This window comes from Pholcus phalangioides, unplaced genomic scaffold (assembly GCF_987345545.1).
Source record: "Pholcus phalangioides strain wild (caught in Gottingen) unplaced genomic scaffold, Ppha-v1.0 ptg000007l_1, whole genome shotgun sequence".
NCBI lineage: Eukaryota > Metazoa > Arthropoda > Arachnida > Araneae > Pholcidae > Pholcus > Pholcus phalangioides.
The window spans coordinates 13,982,220-14,003,660 of NW_028301600.1; the positions used below are offsets into that span (position 1 = coordinate 13,982,220).

At 35.5% G+C, this 21,441-nt stretch overlaps 1 protein-coding gene across 7 annotated transcripts in view; it reads right to left on the bottom strand.

The window, feature by feature from the left end:
- Nucleotides 1-21,441, bottom strand: part of Nt5b (5' nucleotidase B) — a 294,946-nt gene that overhangs the window by 234,803 nt on the left and 38,702 nt on the right. For 4 of the 7 annotated variants that reach the window (XM_089232682.1, XM_089232684.1, XM_089232685.1 and 1 more), the window contains exons 2-3: nucleotides 2,012-2,124; nucleotides 1,846-1,887 (exon numbers count right to left, since the gene is read on the bottom strand). In XM_089232682.1, coding sequence (XP_089088808.1) covers nucleotides 1,846-1,887; nucleotides 2,012-2,124 — 155 coding nt within the window. The remainder of the gene's footprint in view (nucleotides 1-1,845; nucleotides 1,888-2,011; nucleotides 2,125-21,441) is intronic. The other 3 variants (XM_089232683.1, XM_089232686.1, XM_089232687.1) reach the window with 1 other exon arrangement.

Genomic DNA, 21,441 nt, shown 5'->3' on the forward strand with positions numbered 1-21,441 from the left:
GTACGATTTTGTCATTATACAATAGCTATAGTCAATAAAATCGTACTGTGCAGAATTTCTAGTGAATTGGTACATGTTGGGATGTGTTGCCCGAGTATATATGCATGGCTTTTACATATTTATGTTGTCATAGTTGTCTTTGTTTCGTGTTCTTATTGCTTTTGAAGTAAAGAAGGCAAATGCCTAAATTTCCATATTATGTGTAAATATAATTTTAAAAGAAAAGCAAAGAGCTGAATTTCTTTTTGAAAAAAACAAGGGAAAAACTATTTTCATTGTGATGAGAGTATTTACCATAACCCTGTAGTTGAGTGCAGACATCTGTTGAAACTACAGACAATCCATAGCAGTTGGCAATTCTGTTATAAGAATTCCTTGGAAAAAGTTACGAAAATAGAAAGTGACTGAAAATGAGTCATTTTTTAAAACATTTCGTATTTTAACATAACTGAACACACAAACACACACACAGCCCGACTTAAAAAAACAGTTTTTTTTCACAAAGCATAGTTGAATTTTTGTTCTTTATTGAAAATATGGGAATTAGAATTATTTTCCCAACTTTTTTTTTAAATAATATGATCCTCACATGTTCCCAAGATCTGCCCAGGGTATAATTATATTTATTAATTATGTTATGGTAATTATGACTATAAATATGAATATTCATCTCATATGTTTGTCATGTTGAAAGTTTTCAAAATTCATTTTAATCCATTGCAATTTGCAGCAGTGCTTCATTTTTACTATTGGCAATTTTTTGGCGATTTTAGTAATAATTGACATTTTCATTTCTGCTTTCACATTATTTTTGGCTATAATTGATGACTTTCCGTATTTGAGATTCCAATAAATGGTACTTCTTTCGAGGAAATATGATTAGCCCATAAATGATAGTTTAAAAAACCCAACTTTATTTCTTCTAGGATAAAAATCCTTTTTCCTAGCCTTTTCTCCATAGGCCTCACATCCTAGAGTCAAACACATAGGCTGGGATCTTTGACAGGCCCCCAGCCCAGGAGTTTTCATTGGCCTCTTCATAGTGAATTTATAGTGTAAAAAACAAAAATAAGATTTGCCCCAGACCTTTCTCATAAATCAGAAACCAATATGTATTGTTCCCAAGACTACTCCTAACTGCCACCTTAGTCCATCCAGTAAATGATGTTACATGCTTTAGAGAACACGGCTTTAGGTGAATATTGCACACACTTTTTTTCCGCACTTGTCTGGACATTTCAACAAGTTCTTTTTCTTCTCCACCCATAATGTCTGCTCTAGTACACACATCGACAGATAACTTTTTTTGTTGTTGCCATAATCACCCCCACCAAAAAACAAAAAAAAAGAAACCAAGGAGATGGAAGAAAAATATTGAATGCCACAGCTTTAAAATAAGCCCAGATTTTAGAGAAAAATCTAGTGATAAAAAGGTCTCAAGAACCATAAAAAAATCTGACCTTCACTCGAATTTCATGACTTTTTTGTGACTTCCGTGACCTTTTTCTCATTTCATCACTTTTCTGTGATGGTAGACATCCTGATATCTCAATAGAGTGTATATACAGGATTTTTATACTGTCTATATGAATTAGAAAAAAAAGGCTAAAATGTTCTCATCCTAATGAAATTTGTGATTTTATGGTCATATTTGTGCAGTATAGCAATCAATTTGTTTTAAACACTCTGTGCAAGACTCAGATGACATAATGTCTCTTTTATTCAGAAAAAAAACCATATATTTGACCATTTCTTAATGCATCATTGAGCATGGAATGACCAATACATACCTTATGCAAGCATATATACATATTTGACTTGTGTGACCAATAAAAAATTACTTACTTATACTTCGCATATCTTTTTGCTTCTTGGTCTGGTAATTCTCTGCAAGAGTACAACTAATCAAAACATACATTTTCCCATGAATCAATAACAAAATTATAAAAAATTTTGGTAGGTTTCAATAGTACCATACTAAAACATAGACTATCAATCAATGTAATTTTACCTGTGATGAGTGGCACGATAATATTTACGAGAATGACTTGTACTGTTAGTGGACTCTGATATACTATCTTCAGGCTCATCTGTGAGTTGCTGAAGATCCATTTTTCCCAGTCCCTGACAGAAAAGAGAGAGAGGGGTGAATTATATAGATTAAAACAAATAAGTACTTTAAGGGGTGAATTATATAGATTAAAACAAATAAGTACTTTAAGTTTTGTAATGTGGTATTGAAGAATCAAGTGAAACGCGCAACATTTCTTTCATTTGGTGTTATTTTTATAATAATTAAATAACGCCAAAATGTAAAAAATTATGTTTATGAAATGATTGAACTTTGAACAATTTATAGAATCTTACCAACAGCACCGATCTGGTAACTTAATGTTTTCAGTAGCCTACATAACATATATCTGAACTATTCAGCCCTGGTCTAGAAAAATTACTTCCCTGTTTTTTAGAAGTCTATACAAAAAATTTGATTTCATTCTGTTTATGATTATTTGTGACAGATGCCTCTGAATAAAGAAAGTTATTTTATGGACAGCTCATATCATGAAATGAAGTTTATAACATTGAATTACAGGTAAGGAGCCGTTCAAGTATTATGTCATCATCGATGGGGGGGGGGGGTTGTTTCCGATTTGCTGACTTTTGATGACAAGGGGGGAGGGGGGTTTGGATAATGCATATGTGAGCAACCACCCTTTATGAAAATATGAGTTAGGATTCAGAGGGGCAGAGCTGATGACGAAATTTTGCTGACAAGGGGGGGAGGGGAAAGGGAGGGAGTCAAAAATAGCTAAAAATTTGCTTACATAATACTTGAACGGCCCCTAAGAGCAAATTTTATTTTTTTAAGACAAAATTTATTATTATTGGTTACATTACTTAAGGTTGACTTGTAGATGGTTTGATTCAATCTCGCATACAAATATGCCAACTTAATTGTTGTTTAAACCAATCTCCATTTAAATATATATATATATATTTATAAAAGCATGCATAAATTACAAAAAAGTCTAATTACAGTAAAAATTTTTTTTGACTAAAACCTTTAGCCACTAGACTAACTTTATACAGTGAAACCTGTATGAAACGGAATGTCAAGAAACTGAAATAATATTCTATTTTAGACAAATTTGTTTTATGAAGGTGCAAATCAAAGCACTAATCACTGAACAGACTATATTTTGATTGCGTTTAAGACAGGTTTCTGTCTCATACAGTGTCTATCTTAGACCGGTTTTACTGTATTTTACAATTTTTTTATTCTAATTTTTCTTATAACACATACCAAATGGCAATAAATTTGTTTTCATCTTTTGGGGGTGCAACTAATTTAAAATGTACTGATCATTGATAATTTGAATTTCTTCGTTATGACAGATTGCCAACTATCAAATTAAGGGGAAATTCTAAGCTTTTGAATAATTTTGAGGAATTTGAAATTCTACATGATTAGCTTCTGTGATCTGGAATTTTACCATAAAATCTCTACATATTTAAATTATCTAAACCTAGCTCTAATCTTTGTCACCCTATTATAGATGTCTGTTCTTCAACCATCTGGTCGGGAAATACTTTTCTTATCCATGGAATTTCTGAGCACACACAAGCAGTCAAATCTAAATTTGATGTAGTTTGATTATCAGAACTTTCACTCTGTGCTCAGACTCTTTCTCAGAAGAAAGAGATTCGCTTTCTAATTTTACATCAATTTTAGATTTTATTATCTGAATCATTGTCAGAGTTGGAAAACAAATCTCAAATTTTGAAAGTAATGACATTTCTGCTCATTTTGACTCAGGACGTCTTTTATCTCTTTATGTTTATCATCAAATTCAACATTAATCATTTCAATGAGTTAGAGGATGTAGAATTATTAAATCAAATTTATTGTGAGCAAATAAAAAGGGAAACCGGAGCAATGAAAACAGAACCCGAGCCACAGAATGAAATGAAATAGTTTATTATTTTTTCAATGTAATCTCCAAAGCTAGCCTCTAACTGTGCATGACTAGGCTCAAATCCAGAATTTGGACAATGGCCAACTAGTTCGCGAAGTGGCTAGTGATCCCTGGTCAAATAAAAATACAAATACAACAACACAACAGGCAAAATGCCCAACAATGTGGCTGAGAAAAAGATGCCCATAAAAATATGGATGTCATATATTTCGGATAACAAAAGACATGATTCTAGATCATCAAGTTAGCATATTTTTTTTTTGTGATTCTTATGTCCACTTTAGTTATGGCAACCCATCAAACTGCAGGCACGATGCGTAATAATTTTTTTTCTCCAAAATTTGGCAGAAAAAACTGTTCATATAATTATTTTTACAGTTTTTTTCTCTCAAATTTCACTTTGAGAGAAAAAAAGAAACTTTTCCTCTCATCACGTAGTGCTAATCCAATACAGCTGCTATATTCAGTAGACTCTCTGTAACTCGACACATGGATAACTCGACATCTATTATTCCCTTGGTTGGCACAATACTAATTTCAATGTAGGGGAACCTCTCTAACTGACACATGTTTGGCTTAAGTCTCCGCTTAAGTCGACTACGAATTTTGTCCCTTCAACACGACTGGTTTTTACAATTGGCCTTCTGTTACCAGTTCTAAGAATTTTTTGACATTGTTCATGGGTGCTTTGACAATCCTTTGTTTCTTTGTTCTCTATGATGGGTCCCTTTTTTGTATTGGGGGTGGAGGTGGGGGGAGCGTGTATGTGAAGACTGAATGTTTGGAACCTGTTGGCCGTCTTATCATTTTAGTGGAGTTTCCAAAAAAAGCCTTTCATTCTTTTCATGGTCAAAAAAGTGTGGATATTGTCAACATCCGATAGGGATGAAAATCTTATCTACTGGGAGTTTTGATATCGTCTGTTGTAAAGAATGTTTTCGGTGGAACTAAGTTTTACAATTTGTTGGAAAAGAAGTAAAAGAAAAAGAGCTAAAACCTGGTTAGATGCTGAATAAGTCATTTGGTTTTCATCTTGAGTATCAACGACCGTGAATACAATGGTTCCACACAAACTTTAAGTTTAAAATCAAAAGTTGAAATTTTGAAAAACTAGAATCGGGTAAAACTCAGGGTGTACTCGCCAAAGAATATGGAGTTGCACTATTTCAACATTTATCAAAAATAAGGAAAAAATTTTTCAGCATTTGAATCTTATGAACCAAGCAGAAAACTCATAAGAAAATCAGACTTCAGTGACGTAGAAGAAGCAACTCTTTTGAGGTTCAAATCCGCTCGATCTCACTCAATCCCATTATCAGGACCAATAACACTGGTAAACAAGGTTTTTTTTTTCTTGGACGCTGAGTACTGTTTCTTATGTATTTTTCGATGCTGATTCTGAATCCGTCATCAGAAATAGTCTATCAGGCACCAGTTTTCCGCAATTGCATTTTCCTTGTTGCAGGTTAGCCTAACCAGCCTTAATACTCTATACTTAGATCAACATTTTTAGCCTAATAATGGGTATTATGAATATTAAAACTTGCCTCATCTGACTAAATATTATGGAATAGTACATCAATATTCTTTTGAGATACCTCTGATCATGTGCTAGCCATGGGGACAAGGAACACCAGCATGGGAGTCATTCAAGAAAGTAGTCCAGAACTTTCTTGAAAATAACATGACGGACAAATATAAGGACCTTGTGGAGGAATTACTTTAGAACTATAAAGCTCTTGGTTGCAATATGTCGTTGAAGATACATTTTCTTCATTCACATTTGGATTTTTTCCCAGAAAACCTAGGTGATGTCAGCGATGAGCACTGTGAGCGATTCCACCAGAACATATCCATCATGTAATCGCATAATCAAGGCAATTGGAGCCCAAACATGCTGGCCGATTACTGTTGGACATTAAAAAGAAATATTCCTGCTGCAAAATACAGAAGAAAATCATGTGAAAATACCTTTTGAACTGCCATTAATATTAGAATTTAAGCTATTTTAAGTTGTAAGCAAATGCGAAAAATATACGTTTCTCAAAATTTCAAATGAGTGTTACTCAAAAACTATGCTTGACACACAAATTCTGAAAGCAGATCCGGAATCAGTGGGGAAAATACTATAAGAATGACCCTATTTGATCAAAGAAACACGAAAAAAGTGAAATTTTGTTTACCAGTGTAATTCAAGAGAAAGCAAAGGAGATTTCGCAAAAAGTCTCAATAAAGGTGATTTTATTGCGAGCAGTGGATGGTTGACCAGATTCAATGAGTGTCATGGCATTGTTTTTAGGAAAGTTTGTGGAGAGAGCATATCTGCATCTCAAGAAACTGTTGAAAATTGGATGATATTCTGAAACCAATGATAGAGAAGGGTATAAAGATGCAGATGTGTTTAATTGTGATGAGACAGGTTTATTTTTTCGACTTTTGCTTGACCAAATGCTTGCCTTAAAAGGCAAAAAATGTGAAGGAGGTAAAAACACAAATATCGTAGGACAGTTCTTTTGGCTGCAAACTCAGACAGTTCTGAAAAACTGAAACCGTTAGTTATCGGAAAATAAAAAACCTGCAGCGCTTTAAAAATGTTGAAACTCTTCCTGTGGGCTATGATGGCAACAAAAAGGCATGGATGACAGAGATTTTCGAACAATGGTTGAAGTTAGATTGAAAATTTTCAAGTGAGAAAAGAAAAGTTTTATTTATTTTGGATAATTGCACCGTTCATCCAAAAATAACAGACCTTTCTGCAATAAAATTATGCTTTTTACTACCTAATTCAACAGCAATTTCACAACCACTGGATCAAGGAATTATCCTAAGTATGAAAACTTTTACAGAAAATTCGCCCAAAAAAATTTGTGAATTTGGATGTTGGAATGGACGCAAAAATTTGTTTTAGATGCTATTAAAATGATTGATTCTACGTGGAAGTCAGTCACGAGTGCCACGATTCAGAACTGCTTTCGTCATGTTAGTTTTTGTTTCGAGTCTTTGAAAAACGATAATTTATCCGAGAAGATTCCTCTCAAATTACGTGTGGAGAAAGAATAAATAACGCTACAGGTGATTTTATAGAGCATGAATTTGTGAACGTTGACTTTGATCTTATAACTTCAGGACTTTTAGACAACGACGATATTCTAGAATCAATCAATCAAAGAGGAAGTGCTTCATGTTCTGAAGAAATAGACTCAGAAAGTTCAGATGAAGAAATATCTGCACCATCTCGCCATAATGCATTAAAAGCTGTAGATGTGATACGTCGATTCCTACGCACTCAGGAAAAAGCCGAACAATCATGGGATAAACTGAACAGTGTAGAAGAATTTTTGTTTTCTCTGCGGAAAGAAAAACAAACATACTTGATTATTTTTCATGAGGTAAATTTTTTTTATATGTTTTGATTCTATTATGAAACAACCCCGAATTAAAATTAATGAGAGAATTAGCATTTTATTTAATCAAATTGTTTGAATGCATATAATTACGTACACAAAAACAATCGGACAAAAATTTAGAGCGAAACCCTGCTAACTTGACACCCGCTTAAGTCGACATGTTTGTCGATACTTTTGCTTTTGGGGTGTCGAGTTACATGTACACTATATATACAGTAGATTCTCGGTATCACATATTGGCGATTAAAAAAAAAAAAGATTTGGTCATAGTTTAAAATGTGAGCACATTAAGCTTTGGACAGAAATTTCCAGCCACTTCGCAAAATGGCTGGACGAAGCCTGAATCATTTCTGAAATCCTGACTTTGGCCAAAACTCGTGGCAGATTTGCGAATTGTTTGCACTTCGGGCTTTGGTGCAGTAACATATATATATTTATCATTTATTCCAGTCTCCTGGCTGTCGGACGAGAACGGGACCAGAAGTCGGGCTGCCGATGTCCCACATAAATTCCGTTTACACCGGTGTGATGGATCCTGGAGCTTGTCGTATTACCTTCCTCTCCCAATCCTAGGGTCCCGTGGATCGCTGGTGTGAATCCAGCAGAGTCGTCTAACTCCATAAAATGAAAATATTAATGTGCAATATCAAATTATGATTAATGTTTTGCAGTGTAATTATACAAGAATAATGTGCAATATTTTTACTTTCATGCTGTCTGTGGGCCGCGGACCACTTCACGGTCAGTAATTTCATGAGTCTTTATAATCCAAAATAGGCCTATTGTTGCGGACCCTGGCCAGGTCTTCAATGTTTACATTCTATGTGTTGCCAATTTCTATATGATAGTTTTGTAATGATGTTTTATTTCGCATAAATATGCAAAAGAGATGTTATTTGTTGAAGGAATTATGATTTCAGTGCTGTTGAGAGCTAACAACTTTCTCGCAAAGTTCAATCACGACTGACTTTTCATCCAGTCTCTCTCTTATTCTAATCTGGAATCTTGTGAGCGCCACACTATTTATAACCCTGGTAGAAACTTTGAGAAATAGAATGTTCTACAAAATTCTATTTTACAGTGTCCAAGTTGGCGGCGCCGCCATATAGTGGTGTGGGAACTACTAAACCAGACATGCACCTCGTCCATATTTCTCTGCGGAACCTCTAACGAATTGGTACATGTTGGAATGTGTGTGTATGTATAGTGAACCTACCGTGCAGTTTGTTTCCGTGTAATGCTTGTTATGTGTAGTGCCGCCATCTGCAACCAGTTTTATAAACTAAGAGTTTTTTTTCTCAACTCATAGAGCGTGAAGTGTAATGAATGAATAATTATAGCGTTGTAAGCCTGTTGCTCTCTGCGGCGAGACTTTTTAATGGAGAGATCGGCTCGCATTTGCACCTCGAAGTTGGGAACCGCAGAAAACCAACTTCAGCCGATCACCACTGTGACAACGGTTGAGTTTGAACCTGGATCCTCGCAATGCTAACGTGTGGGAACTACTGTCTGGAGGGGCGGGACCTTCTGGAATGTTCTCACCAATCGCATCCCTCTCTGATAAACCGAAACCAGCATCAATTCGCCTGGCCAACAGAAGATTGTGATAAAGAATTGCGCCATCTATCGTCTATAGTTCGTAACAGTAATAACAAGGTTATAATATCACTACAGACAATATGTCAATTATGAAGGCAGAACTTGGCTTCTAATGAGATTTAGTTTGGCACATAACTGACCCTTAGAAAAATGACACGTCACAAAATTTCAAAACCTTATAACTCACTTAATATTTTTTCTGATCCAAAAACGCAAAACAGTTTTCTATATTAGTTTTTCACAAGGAATCACGTGTGTAATTATTGGGTGGTCAATAGTTACTACTCTGTATATAACTTCATATTCTAAATTTAAAAAGGAATTATTTCGTTAGTGTTGATATTGCTAATATTGAAGAATATTTTTGAATTTAGATCATGGGACTATGCGAATAGTGTACTTGAATTGAAATTTCCGTTCCATGTTTATAACTATTATTAATATTGTGCATTATATATAACTGAGAAACTGTTTTAACTGTTGTCAATACGAGTTATTATTACCCCTTGACAACTCATATAGATACATTTGTATTTTTTTTTTTTGCCTGTTTATTCTCTAATTTGCTCTTTAAACCAAGGATCTGTATGTGTACTTCGTTTTCGAACTTGAATGAAATTGTGTTATTATTTAAAAAAAAAAGTAAATTGTATTCTTCCTTAAAAATGATTAAAAAATTAAATTAATAGCATATGCATTGAAATGATTGAAATTTCTGCTTTGCATATTAAGTTTGGAATCTCACACTTTCAGGGAAAAAAGTTAAGACCTTTCATGAACAAAAAAATATTTTTTCTGATTAATAGAACTGATGTTCCCAATTGGAAACATTGGCTGTTAAAAGGTTAAATGGCACCTTTGAAGATTGCATAATTATCCTCTCTATACTCTTCTTCTCTAATACTAAAAAAACCTATCCCTCAACCATTCTATACTACCTGCAAGCAATTGAGTTAAATGGTGTATGCCATATATTTGCACATTCCTTCTGTGGGAATATTTGTCATTTCTGACAAATTTTCCCTCCCTTTTTTTTCTCTCTCTTCTTTTTCTTATTGTACAAATCATCCAAATGCAAGGCTAAGGCATCGTATATCATGGGGTGGAATTGCCAACCAGTGTTATTTTAATAGGGTAATTCCATGTAAACATTGCCCTCTGAGATATTTCATAAACTATTTTACTCAAGAATTTGGCCTTTTTTTTTTTAGGAAAGTACATTAACCAAACCTTAAGTATTTCATATTGACAATATTTTTGTAAGCATGTTGTGGCAACACCAGGCTTTCAAAATGGCTGCTTCATCTACGTAGTTCGAAAGCATGATTTAGCTCAACATTTGAAAAAAAATCTTGAAAGGTAAACACTTTTTTTTTCCATCCTAGTCATGTATTATTATAGTATAAGTATTTTTTCATGAAATAACTTCATTAATCTCCCAAGTCTTTTGAAACTTTATTTATTTGAATGTTAAAAATGTAACATTTTACTGTAGTGTAAGTCACAGAAAAAAGCAACAAGTTCTAGTTTCTTTCCAGCAAATGTCATATAGAATTTCACTTTATTTTTTACTTGAGTGCCAAGCGCATTTGATATTATAAAAAAAAAAATAGAAATTTGTGATTAATTTCATGAGTTTTGTATTGTATGGCCACCTCTTCTGAAATCAAGAGTTGCCAGACTTGACAAGAATGCGAAACTGCACGCAGAAGTGTTTGTTGAAAAAGATTGTATAACTTACCAGATACCTGGTACAAAAAATTGTGATTATCAGAGACTCATGTGGTAAAAAATCCAAGGTACAGAAAAGATATTTATACATGACTCTTGGAGAAGCATATGAAATTTTTAAAAATAAAAACTAACATCAAGATTGGTCTTTCTAAGTATCGCCCAACACACATCTGCTTGAGGCACAAAACACCAAATTTATGTCTGTGCATATATCATGAAAGACTTATACTAGAAAAGGAATGAGTTTTTTTTTCCTAATCACACATCTGATTTTGTTAAACTGATTATATGTGAAGAAACTAGTGAAAACTTATTACCAATCTTGTGATCACTGTGGAAGCTTAAAGAAATTTCATGGTATAAGTGATAATTTAGGAACACATCTAAAGGAAGATGTTTTTTCAGTGGATGAAAGATGAAACAAATGTCATAAAACAAAAAAATCTGTTTAGCATTGAATGACACATTCACAAAATTGGAAGAAAAATTACTTCGGTTTCTACAGCATATTAATGTAAAACAACAAGAAGAGTTTTTTGAGAATGTAAAAAAACATGTAATCTGATACATTGCTGTTCCATTTGATTTTAGTGAAAACTAGTTTCTTTTCTCAAGATGAAATTCAGTCAGTCCATTGGGGTTTCTACATCATGTACAATATATACTGTGATGGGGGCCTGATTATCTGTATCATGATAAATATGCAGTTACCATATTTAATAGTACTATTATAAGAAAAATTAAAGATGACGATCTATCTATAAAGTAATATATCAATCGGATAGAACTGCTCCACATTTTAAACAGAAATATTCTATTTGCTTAGCAATACTACAACCAGGGGATATAGAATGCCATTTTACTGCTACTGGTCATGGAAAAGGACATGTTGGTGGAATAGGTCCATTTTACATTTCACCAAGGAAATGTAAAATGAAGTATTTTACAGGCCAAGTTGTTGACAAAATGCCAAAGTAAAGTTTCTGAAAAAAAAGGGAGCTATTTTACTTGGCTATCAAAAGACAATATTTGTGATGTTGATACTGATATGAACATTAAAAAACTGCCAGAACTTAATTTTGACCGTAGATGTTACTTGACATTTGAAAATTTTGATTTTTCCAACTATGTAATGGATTTATATAGTTCTGCTGTTGCTTTAACTTGTAAATAGTAATTGTGCAGTGTAAGTTACGTAATATAAATTTAATTAAAAAGTAAATTGAGTTCTTAGAATCTTTTGAATTTTATTTCCTGTAATTTAGAACTCTTGAGTACAATTATGATACAGCTATTTTTCTCATCGACGAGACAATCAGAAGAAATTAGAGTTTAAAAACAAATCTAAAAAATGAGTTCCATCCTGGTAGTGTAAGTCAGTTACACAATTTCATTTTTCATAAATAAAATAAATGATTTTAAAAGATTATTTATTTGATAAAAATAATATGCGTATCTAGGAAAGTATTGATATATAAAAAAGTTTTTTACTGCTGAATGTGTTTTTTTAATTCACACTACAATGCCTGAAAAATTGTCTGATGTAGTGCAAGTCACGCATGGAATTACCCAATAATAATTCTCATCACAAAATAAAAGGATCCCTTTTAGAAGTGGAAATACCAATGGGAAAAAAAGGGTTGTTGCCCCTTGAGACTTTACTTTCAAAATTTAAAAAAAATTAAGGAGCAGATTGAGTTACGAGATCACTTGACTTGAAATGGTGTAGTCTAACGTAATTGGATCTTTGTTTTTTTTCCGGCATTGTGATATCCATTGGAAGTCATCGATGGTGTTGGTGGATGACAATGAAAAAAAGGTAGGAAAGAAAATCTTACTAGAAATGGGACGAATAGTGATTTAGTTGAATACCGAATATTCAACAGCCGAATATCAATTTTCTTAAAAAATTCATCAAAATTATAAATAAAATTGCTGTTTTTAATCGAAAATAAAATTATTAATAATTTCAAATGATTTTAATATTAAATTTTAACTATGCAATTCATTACTTAAATATATATTAAAAAACTGGTAACTGAAAGATTTTTTATTGCCATCATACTGACAATCAAATTTAACAATGACATTGTATTTTAATATTAGTGATACCTAGGCTAACAAAGATTATTCGTTCTAGAACAACGTTCATTAGCCAAAACATGATTATGATTTCCCCATAGTTTTCTATGAAAAATCATTCGATTCATTCCAGCTTCTGCCCAAAATTTAAAGATAAGCTTTTTAAAATACCAAGGAGCAGTATAAAAAGGACAAAAGCTGACCGAAAGCTACAATAAACAAGCTTCAAAATAGAATAAATGAATTTACGGAAAGATGAAAGTACTGAAGATTTGTGTTCATTTTACACCAAACGTACACACGCACAACCAACACCAGCAGTTCACCGTTCAGTTTCAAGAGTTCAGCTAAGAGTCTTACACTGAAAGAATGCTTGCTCCACAAATACAGGTTAGTTTTTGTTCTTTTTAAATGCATCTTTTAATAGCTGTATCCTTCATTTTATATGAAATGGTTCAATTAATGTCAGAAAAAAATACAGGTACATCTGAAAAAAAATTCTACGGTAGACATGAGTTAATCAGGCTCTAGTGACAGTAATTCTGATGATTGGTGTGAAAATTCAGCTCATGACCATAGCTTTTTATGTTAGTGCATGCATTCATATGATCAAAATGTTTGTTAGCTGAAGCCGTATTTGTTAGCAGAGGCAGAAAAATCATGAAAAAATCTTTGTTCGACAAAAAATTTGTAAGCTGAGGAATTTGTTAGCTGAGGCATCAGTAAATTTTGTTTAAGATAATTGTCTAAAATTAGTTTGTTGTGCTTAGATTTACACAGATGAATATTTAAGCATTATTCTGCCAAATATCAAATAGCAGCCGAATATTCGTCCCACCTCTACTTCGTACCATGATTTCAAATTATGGAGATTTAACTGAGACTCCAAATTAAAGGGAATATCATAAGGTTAGATGGTGAACCTAAACATTAAGAGAGTTTAATTGTACATTCATGTCCATAAATTAAGGATAATGCCAGCTCCGGCAAATAAAGGTTCAGAAACAAAACAAAAGTTACTTATTCATAAAGCCCATTTATTAAACAAAAGATAAAGAACAAAAACGATGGTGTATGCATGATACCATTCATAAAAACTACGATTTTTGCTCCCTGGAGGAATTTTAAAAAATATCTCCTTTACAAAAACTTACTATTACATGGTTGGTATGATGGTTAATACATTGTATGTCTCCCATGCGATGAGATACAGTCCGTACAATGCCTAGGCATGCTGAGTATCAAATTATCGACCTGATCTTGGGGAAGATCACTCCACTCAGCAAGCAATGCTCTCCGAAGTTCCGGTACACATGTAGGAGGTGGTTGACGGGCTGCAACTCGTCGGCCAAGCACTTCCCACACATGCTCTATCGGATTCAAGTCAGGTGAGAATGCTGGCCATTCCATACAGGTTATATCCTCAGATTCAAGGCATTCGTTTACGATGTTTGCTCGGTGAGGATGGGCGTTGTCATCCATAAACACAAATTCCGCGCCCATGGCTCCCCTAAGCATACGTACATGTTGTTCCAGAATGATGTCCCGATAAATTTGGGCTTTCATGGTTCCGGTTTGAACATGCAGATCTGTTTTGGATCCCAGTATGCACCACCGTAACGGTGTCTTTCAATGATGTTGTCTTGGTGGTAACGGGTACCTGGCGTTCTCCATATGAAAGTCCGACGTGAATCAGACTGCAAACTAAACAGGGACTCGTCGGAAAGCATCACTCAAGCCCACTGTGACGATGTCCACATTGCATGTTCTCTACTCCAGGCTAATCGCTGCCGACAGTGAGTTGCCGTGAGTGGAACACATCTGACAGGCCTGCGAGCATATAGACCAATATCTCCCAAACGTCTGTACGCAGTTTGCCTTGAAACTGTGGTACCCGTGGCTGCAGATAGCTGACGAGACAGGTCGGATGTTGTGCTCCATCTGCTTCTTTGGGCAGTTACTGCCAAATACCGGTCTTCATTCTGCGTTGTAACTCGGGGGTGACCTGTACTGTAACGTCTACTGACATTTCCGTTATCTTGGAATCGTTGCCAAAGCCTAGAGATGACACTTTGGGCAATTCCAAGTTCCTCGGATACTTCCATCTGAGTACGCCCACATTCCAGGCGGCCGATAATTCTACCACATAAAAAACCATCCACAAGCGTCCTCTGTGTCATAACTATTCGCTTATGGCACTGAGCGCCTTACAGAACTCTTGTGAACAATTTCACTTCTTTGCCACCATTAATTATATACCCCCCTGTTACACTCTCGTCATTGTGACGTACTATCGGCATCATCTGGTGGCTTCCTGAAATTTGCATATCATTCTTGCAGATGTGTGTGATAATTTTACAGGTGAAATTTTTACTTTAGATTTCGATTTCCGTGCGATTCTGAATAATCCTTAATTTATGGACATGAGTGTAATTGACTTTATTCCAACATCAAATTTAAATATATTATAATTGAGCCTGTAGTTTCTGTCTGTGATATGCAATTTTGGTATCGTTATAGTTTATTAGGTATTTGAATTTTCTTTGTTTAATGTAAACCCTTTCATGATTTTTTTGATTAAATATTATTGAAAATTAACAGTAACATGCCTCTTGTTTTCATGAGTCATCATTTGGTATTTAAATGTGTATTGGACCTCAAGGAACCTGGGTTAAATCTTGACAATTATATATATAGAATAACATGTCCTGACTGACTGATTCATCATTGCTGAACCGAAACCGCTGAAGCTATAAATATCAAATTTGGTGAAAAGTTTGGTTTCATGACGTGAAGACTTAAGTAAGAAGGGGTTTTTCAGATTTCAACTCCTAAGGAGATCATAAAGCGAATTCAAAAGATAACAGGAATCCCGCAGAGCTGAAACTCCTACATTCATGAAATTTGATTAGAAGTTTTGCTTCATGACGTAAAGACTAACTATGAAGAGGTTTTACAAAATTTGACACTTAAGGGGGGGGGGTTTCAAATGTAACATAGAAATCACGACGAGACGAAACCGTTGAAATTCATGAAGTATAGTCAGAAATCTCATTTCATGACAAAGACTAAAAGACTAAATAAAGGGGATTAAAAGGCAGTTGTGTGGCTCGTGGTGGAATGTTCTGGGAGGGAGGGGGGGGGGCAACAAAACATTTTATTCTAAGATACCAGTAGTCAATTTTCACAAACATGATTTTTCTCATTTATTTATTCTAATAAATTAGACAATTAGTGTATCAATTTTATTTTCAATACGTCTGTTCAAATAAAAATAAACATTCAAGCTCAACACACCTGGCTGTATTGAAGTAAGTAGTCAGTACAGTATGCTTGTGTGACCACAACTTTTTCCAAAAGATACTGAATTTATACAGGGTGCCTCAGTTACCAGGTTTAAGAACTTCTAGGAAGTGTAGAGCGCACCCACATGACTCGGAATAACAGCAATACAGAGTTGGAAATGCTTTCCTCATATGGTAATGTACACAAAAAAACCCCACATAAGTGAATATGCTTCTCAAACAAATAACGCAGGTCAAAGAAGGTGTTCAAAGTGTCGTCTACGAGCTGTAATGCGGGTCTCACATCTCCGGTGCATCAAATTCCAAACATCATTCTGGGAGGTTCTAGGCATGTCTCCGACCAGGGCCGCAACTAGATGCTTGGTCACCCGGGGCAAGCATACATTTTGATGCCCCTTTGTAATGTTGAAGGAGAGGTTTCAGAATGAAATTTGTGCCCCCTCGGGTCTAGCGCCCAGGGCACAAGACCCGCCTGTTCCCCCCCCCCCCTAGTTGTGGCCCTGTCTCCGACTTCCCTGCAATGTGTGCAGCCAGAATATACAAGTCGAGTAAACTTATGACATCCTGGATATAACATAAGGTTTTGTGTTTTAAGACTTTATTGTCCCATTCACTTATATATTTTATGAGTACTATATATTTTACCTCAGTTATAATATACCTTGCTCAACAATTAAATGTGTCCATGGCTGGCTGCCCAGCCCTTACAGCTTGTCTGGTGACTTAAAAATCACCAGGGATGGTATGTGAAGTGGAAAGATAAGTTTGTGCATGTGCACTAGATGCTTGGTCACCCGGGGCAAGCATACATTTTGACGCCCCTTTGTAATGTTGAAGGAGAGGTTTCAGAATGAAATTTGTGCCCCCTCGGGTCTAGCGCCCAGGGCACAAGACCCGCCTGTTCCCCCCCCCCTAGTTGTGGCCCTGTCTCCGACTTCCCTGCAATGTGTGCAGCCAGAATATACAAGTCGAGTAAACTTATGACATCCTGGATATAACATAAGGTTTTGTGTTTTAAGACTTTATTGTCCCATTCACTTATATATTTTATGAGTACTATATATTTTACCTCAGTTATAATATACCTTGCTCAACAATTAAATGTGTCCATGGCTGGCTGCCCAGCCCTTACAGCTTGTCTGGTGACTTAAAAATCACCAGGGATGGTATGTGAAGTGGAAAGATAAGTTTGTGCATGTGCACAAGTTGTGTAGTGCATGTATGTGTAGAGAATGAAAAAAGCCGGGAGAGATTGTTCAAGAGACTTTTTTTTTTTAATGAAATAATGTGATCTTCACGTATTCCCAAGGAATTAGCATGATCCGTCCAGGGAATTTGTTAGTGTTATATTAGTAGACATCCATGCCCGAACTGGGATTCGATAACTTTGCAAGATTATTCACAAATATTTGCAAAATGAGTGCTCATCAAGAGAAAACACATAAACAATGCAGTCAAAGGAATTATAAATCATAAAAAAGGGCAAAGTAGCGAAGAAAAGAAATCGGCTGAAACCAGTGGCAGTGCCGTCTTAATGCACAGGCCCACCTGGGCATGTCTCGGGGGCTTCAGGAAAAGAGGGGGCTCACAAAAATGAGATTCGGTTGAAATTTTCTAGGTAATTTTCTACAAGGTAGGGCCTCGTAGAGATTACGGGCCAATTGGCCCGGGGACCCTGATGCTCTTGAGATGGCCCTGCCCAGTGGTGGACGAACTATTTTTAGGAGTGGGCCAAAAAACTAAAGACAATACAAAGACAGCCAATGTTTCTGGCTGGTTAGTCATATACTGCCATTTATTCATAATTGGAATTTTTATGCTAAGAAATGAAGAGGCGGTATGTGTTCTATACGTTTTAGACAGCCACGTTTCATTGCTAATAAGACACTACTTTTTACAACTGTGAAAAAAATAAATATAGCTTCAGCATATTTATTGCATATTATATTCAATTTTTTTGCCTTTGCAAACATTTTTAAATCGATTTGTTTAAATTCTAACAAATACATTTTCCATATGGAAAAAATAGAACACCTTGAATAAATATAAAAAAAACCTGAAAATTTCTATACTACTATTTTGAAATCTGCGGAGGGCGGGATAGAACATCTAAGCGGGCCGTAGTTAAATATTAGAACAAAACAGAACAGAATTTATTACATCATTTCCCAGCCCAATGAGACTGTGTGCCGACTTACAAATAGCCTTTCTGAGGCATTGTGAAGAAGAAAGACAAGTTTGTACATGTATGTGTAAAGCATGAGTGTGTTTGTGTAGAGTAAAAAAAAAAAAATCAAGTCCAACATCATGTCATCATGTCCAAAGTAAAAATGCAGTACGCACTCCGAAAGATCACAATTAGGGGAAAAATTGAAATATTTAATATTTAAAAAATTGTTGGTAGACAAAAACCATACACACATATAAGATATACAGATGTTCGGAATCAGTAATAAATTATAGGTCCTGGTCTAATTAGCCCTCGTGTGCAGAAAATGACCGTGGTGCGACAAAAATGATCAAATGATATACAGATAACATATATGAATACAAGAATGAGTACAATACTCGTACTAGTGACAAAGTAGATAAAGTGGGATATAATAGGATGACTTGTACAGAATAATAGAAATAGAAATGCACAAAATATATTTTTTTTCTATAATTCTTTTTTTTTTCTATAATTTTTTTTTTTTTTCTATTTAAATTTTTTTTCTGTATTCCTTTTTTTTTTTTTTAAAAGTAGTAATAGAATACATAAGTTTCTTTATAAGATCTGTTGGAATAATATTTTCCCCCACTCACTGTGTGTATTCATGTTTTCCCCCCATATACGTAACTTTTCCCTCTTTTGGGGACTTTCTTTTTCTCTCCACTTGACCACTGCTGTATGATAGTTATCCTCTTTGCTTGTATTAAATGTCATTCGTCTGACTAGACGTGTGTTTGGTTTTTCTCTCGCCTCACCGTCTCTTTCCCTTCTACACTCTGCCCACCCATAGGTTATGGACCCAGAGACATACCTTTTGAGACGGTCGCGTTTCCATATGTTTTTTCGTGTGCCAAGATGACAGTAGTGGTACCTCATTAGAAGTTTAGTTTCCATTCGTTTTATCGTGTGCATCAGGAACTTTTGCAATGATAATGGCCAGCATCAAGGACAATATAGTCAAGCTGAACAATCAAAACTATTCAAACTGGAAATATAAAGTGAAACTTCTACTAATGAAAGAGAAACTTTTCAAGAAAGTCATTGAGAACGACAGGCGGATCCAGGTGAAACGCATTGAAGGACCCTCGATCTATGGGATGAAGCCAAGCACAAGCGTATATCGGACTAACTGTCGAGGATGATTAGCTCATCCACATCCGTGATAGGAAATCTGCAAAGGACACGTGGATCGCCCTGAAGGAGTATCATGAGAAGAGCACCCTCACCAATAAGGTTCACCTGATGAGGACAGTCTGTTCCTTGAAGCTGGAAGGCGGAAATGTTCTCGAACACGTCGTCCGCATGCAAGAACTCTTTCTCAAGCTGAGGGACCTCGGAGAGGAATCCTTATTAGATAAATGAAGTACAGCCATGCTACTCAGCAGCCTGCCAAGGAGCTTTGACCCGATGATCACCGCATTGGAAACACGTGCCGAAACAGAATTGATGTTCACTGTTGTCCAGCAAAAGGTCATCGCCGAATACGAAAGAGGGCAGCAACACGCGAATCCTGGCAGTATCCTCACCAAAAGAATGATGAAACTCGGATCAAGCTACGTAGAGAAGAAAACTCCATAAAGTGTTATTTTTGCAAGCCTGGCTATGTCAAGAACAGATGCAGGAAATACAACGAGTGGAAAAGGAATCATCCGGAGAAAACGTCCATGAGCTCATTTGAAAATTAATTTAGCACCGCTCAGCAAAAAGATACCTTGCTGTCACTACGCACATACGATCGGAAAACTGGATTGTGGATTTTGGCGCCACGGGAGTAACGATATCAATTTTTTCACGTCGTTAGATAAATCGTATGAAGATAATATTGAAGTCACAAATGGCGAAACAGTGCATGTGCTAGGCATAGGTTCCGGGAATATACTATTGAAAAATTTAGACGGTACTGTGACAAAAGTGTTACTTTCGAATGTGTTGTATGCTCCTGATGTCGTCAGTAATCTGATATCCATTAGTCAGCTAACTTCGCGTGATGCTTCCGTGGACTTTCATGGTGATTATTACAAAATTCATAAAGATGAAGAGCAGATCGGTATCGCTGACTCTGTCAGAAATCTGTACAGATTACGGTTTTGTCAGTTACATAAAGTGAATACAGTGACTGGACATAAAGAAAATTGCGTACACGCATGACATCGAAAAATGGGTCATAGAGATATAGAAACCATCAAGAAGATGCATGCTGAAGGACTTGTTCATGATTTGAAACTCATTGACTGTGTTATCAACATGTCCTGCGATACGTACATGGAAAAGGGAAACTTTCAAGACCACCATTTCTCAAGAAATCCACGAGTGAGTCGAGCACACGGTTAGATCTAATTCATACAGATGTGTGCGGCCCGATGCAAACAATCACACCAAGTGGAAAGCGGTATATTGTCACATTCATAGACGACTATTTGACGTACACTCAAGTACATTTGTTGGCACATAAGTCAGACGTATCCAGTGCTCTGAAACAGTACCTGAGTATTGTTGAAAATAAATTTGGTCAAAAAGTAAAGGTGATTCGATCCGATCGAAGAAGTGAATACCTGAACCGAAACTTGAGGAAATTCTTAACTGATAAAGGTGTGTAAACTCAGCTAACTGCGGCTTATTTTCCATACCAGAATGGGGTAGCAGAAAGGAAGAATAGGACTTTGGTCAAGATGGCATGTTGCATGCTGATCAATGCAGGCATACCGAAGAACTTTCGGGGTGAAGCTTTGATGACGGCCAACTACATTTTGAATAGAGTTCCAACTCGAGTAAAGGACAGAACTCCTTATGAACTGTGGATGAATGTGGGAAGCCTACCAACAAGAACCAACAAATTTTTGGTTTGAAGTGTTTTGTTCATGTACCAACAGAGGCATCAAAAACTCGACAACACAGGAGTACAAATGATTTTCCTTGGATATGATGAAGAGTCGAAAGCATATCGCAGCTACAACCAATCATTGAAAAAGGTCTTAAGATGTCAGGTTCTTTGTAGAACATCAAGTAAGCTACAGCTTCGATGCGAATGAAGATGATGTTCGTGAAACCTAACTTTCTGGCTCCATGGAAATAAAAACTCAGGAGGAGAGATCTATAAACCCATCAGAGGAGGATCCCAGAGGTGA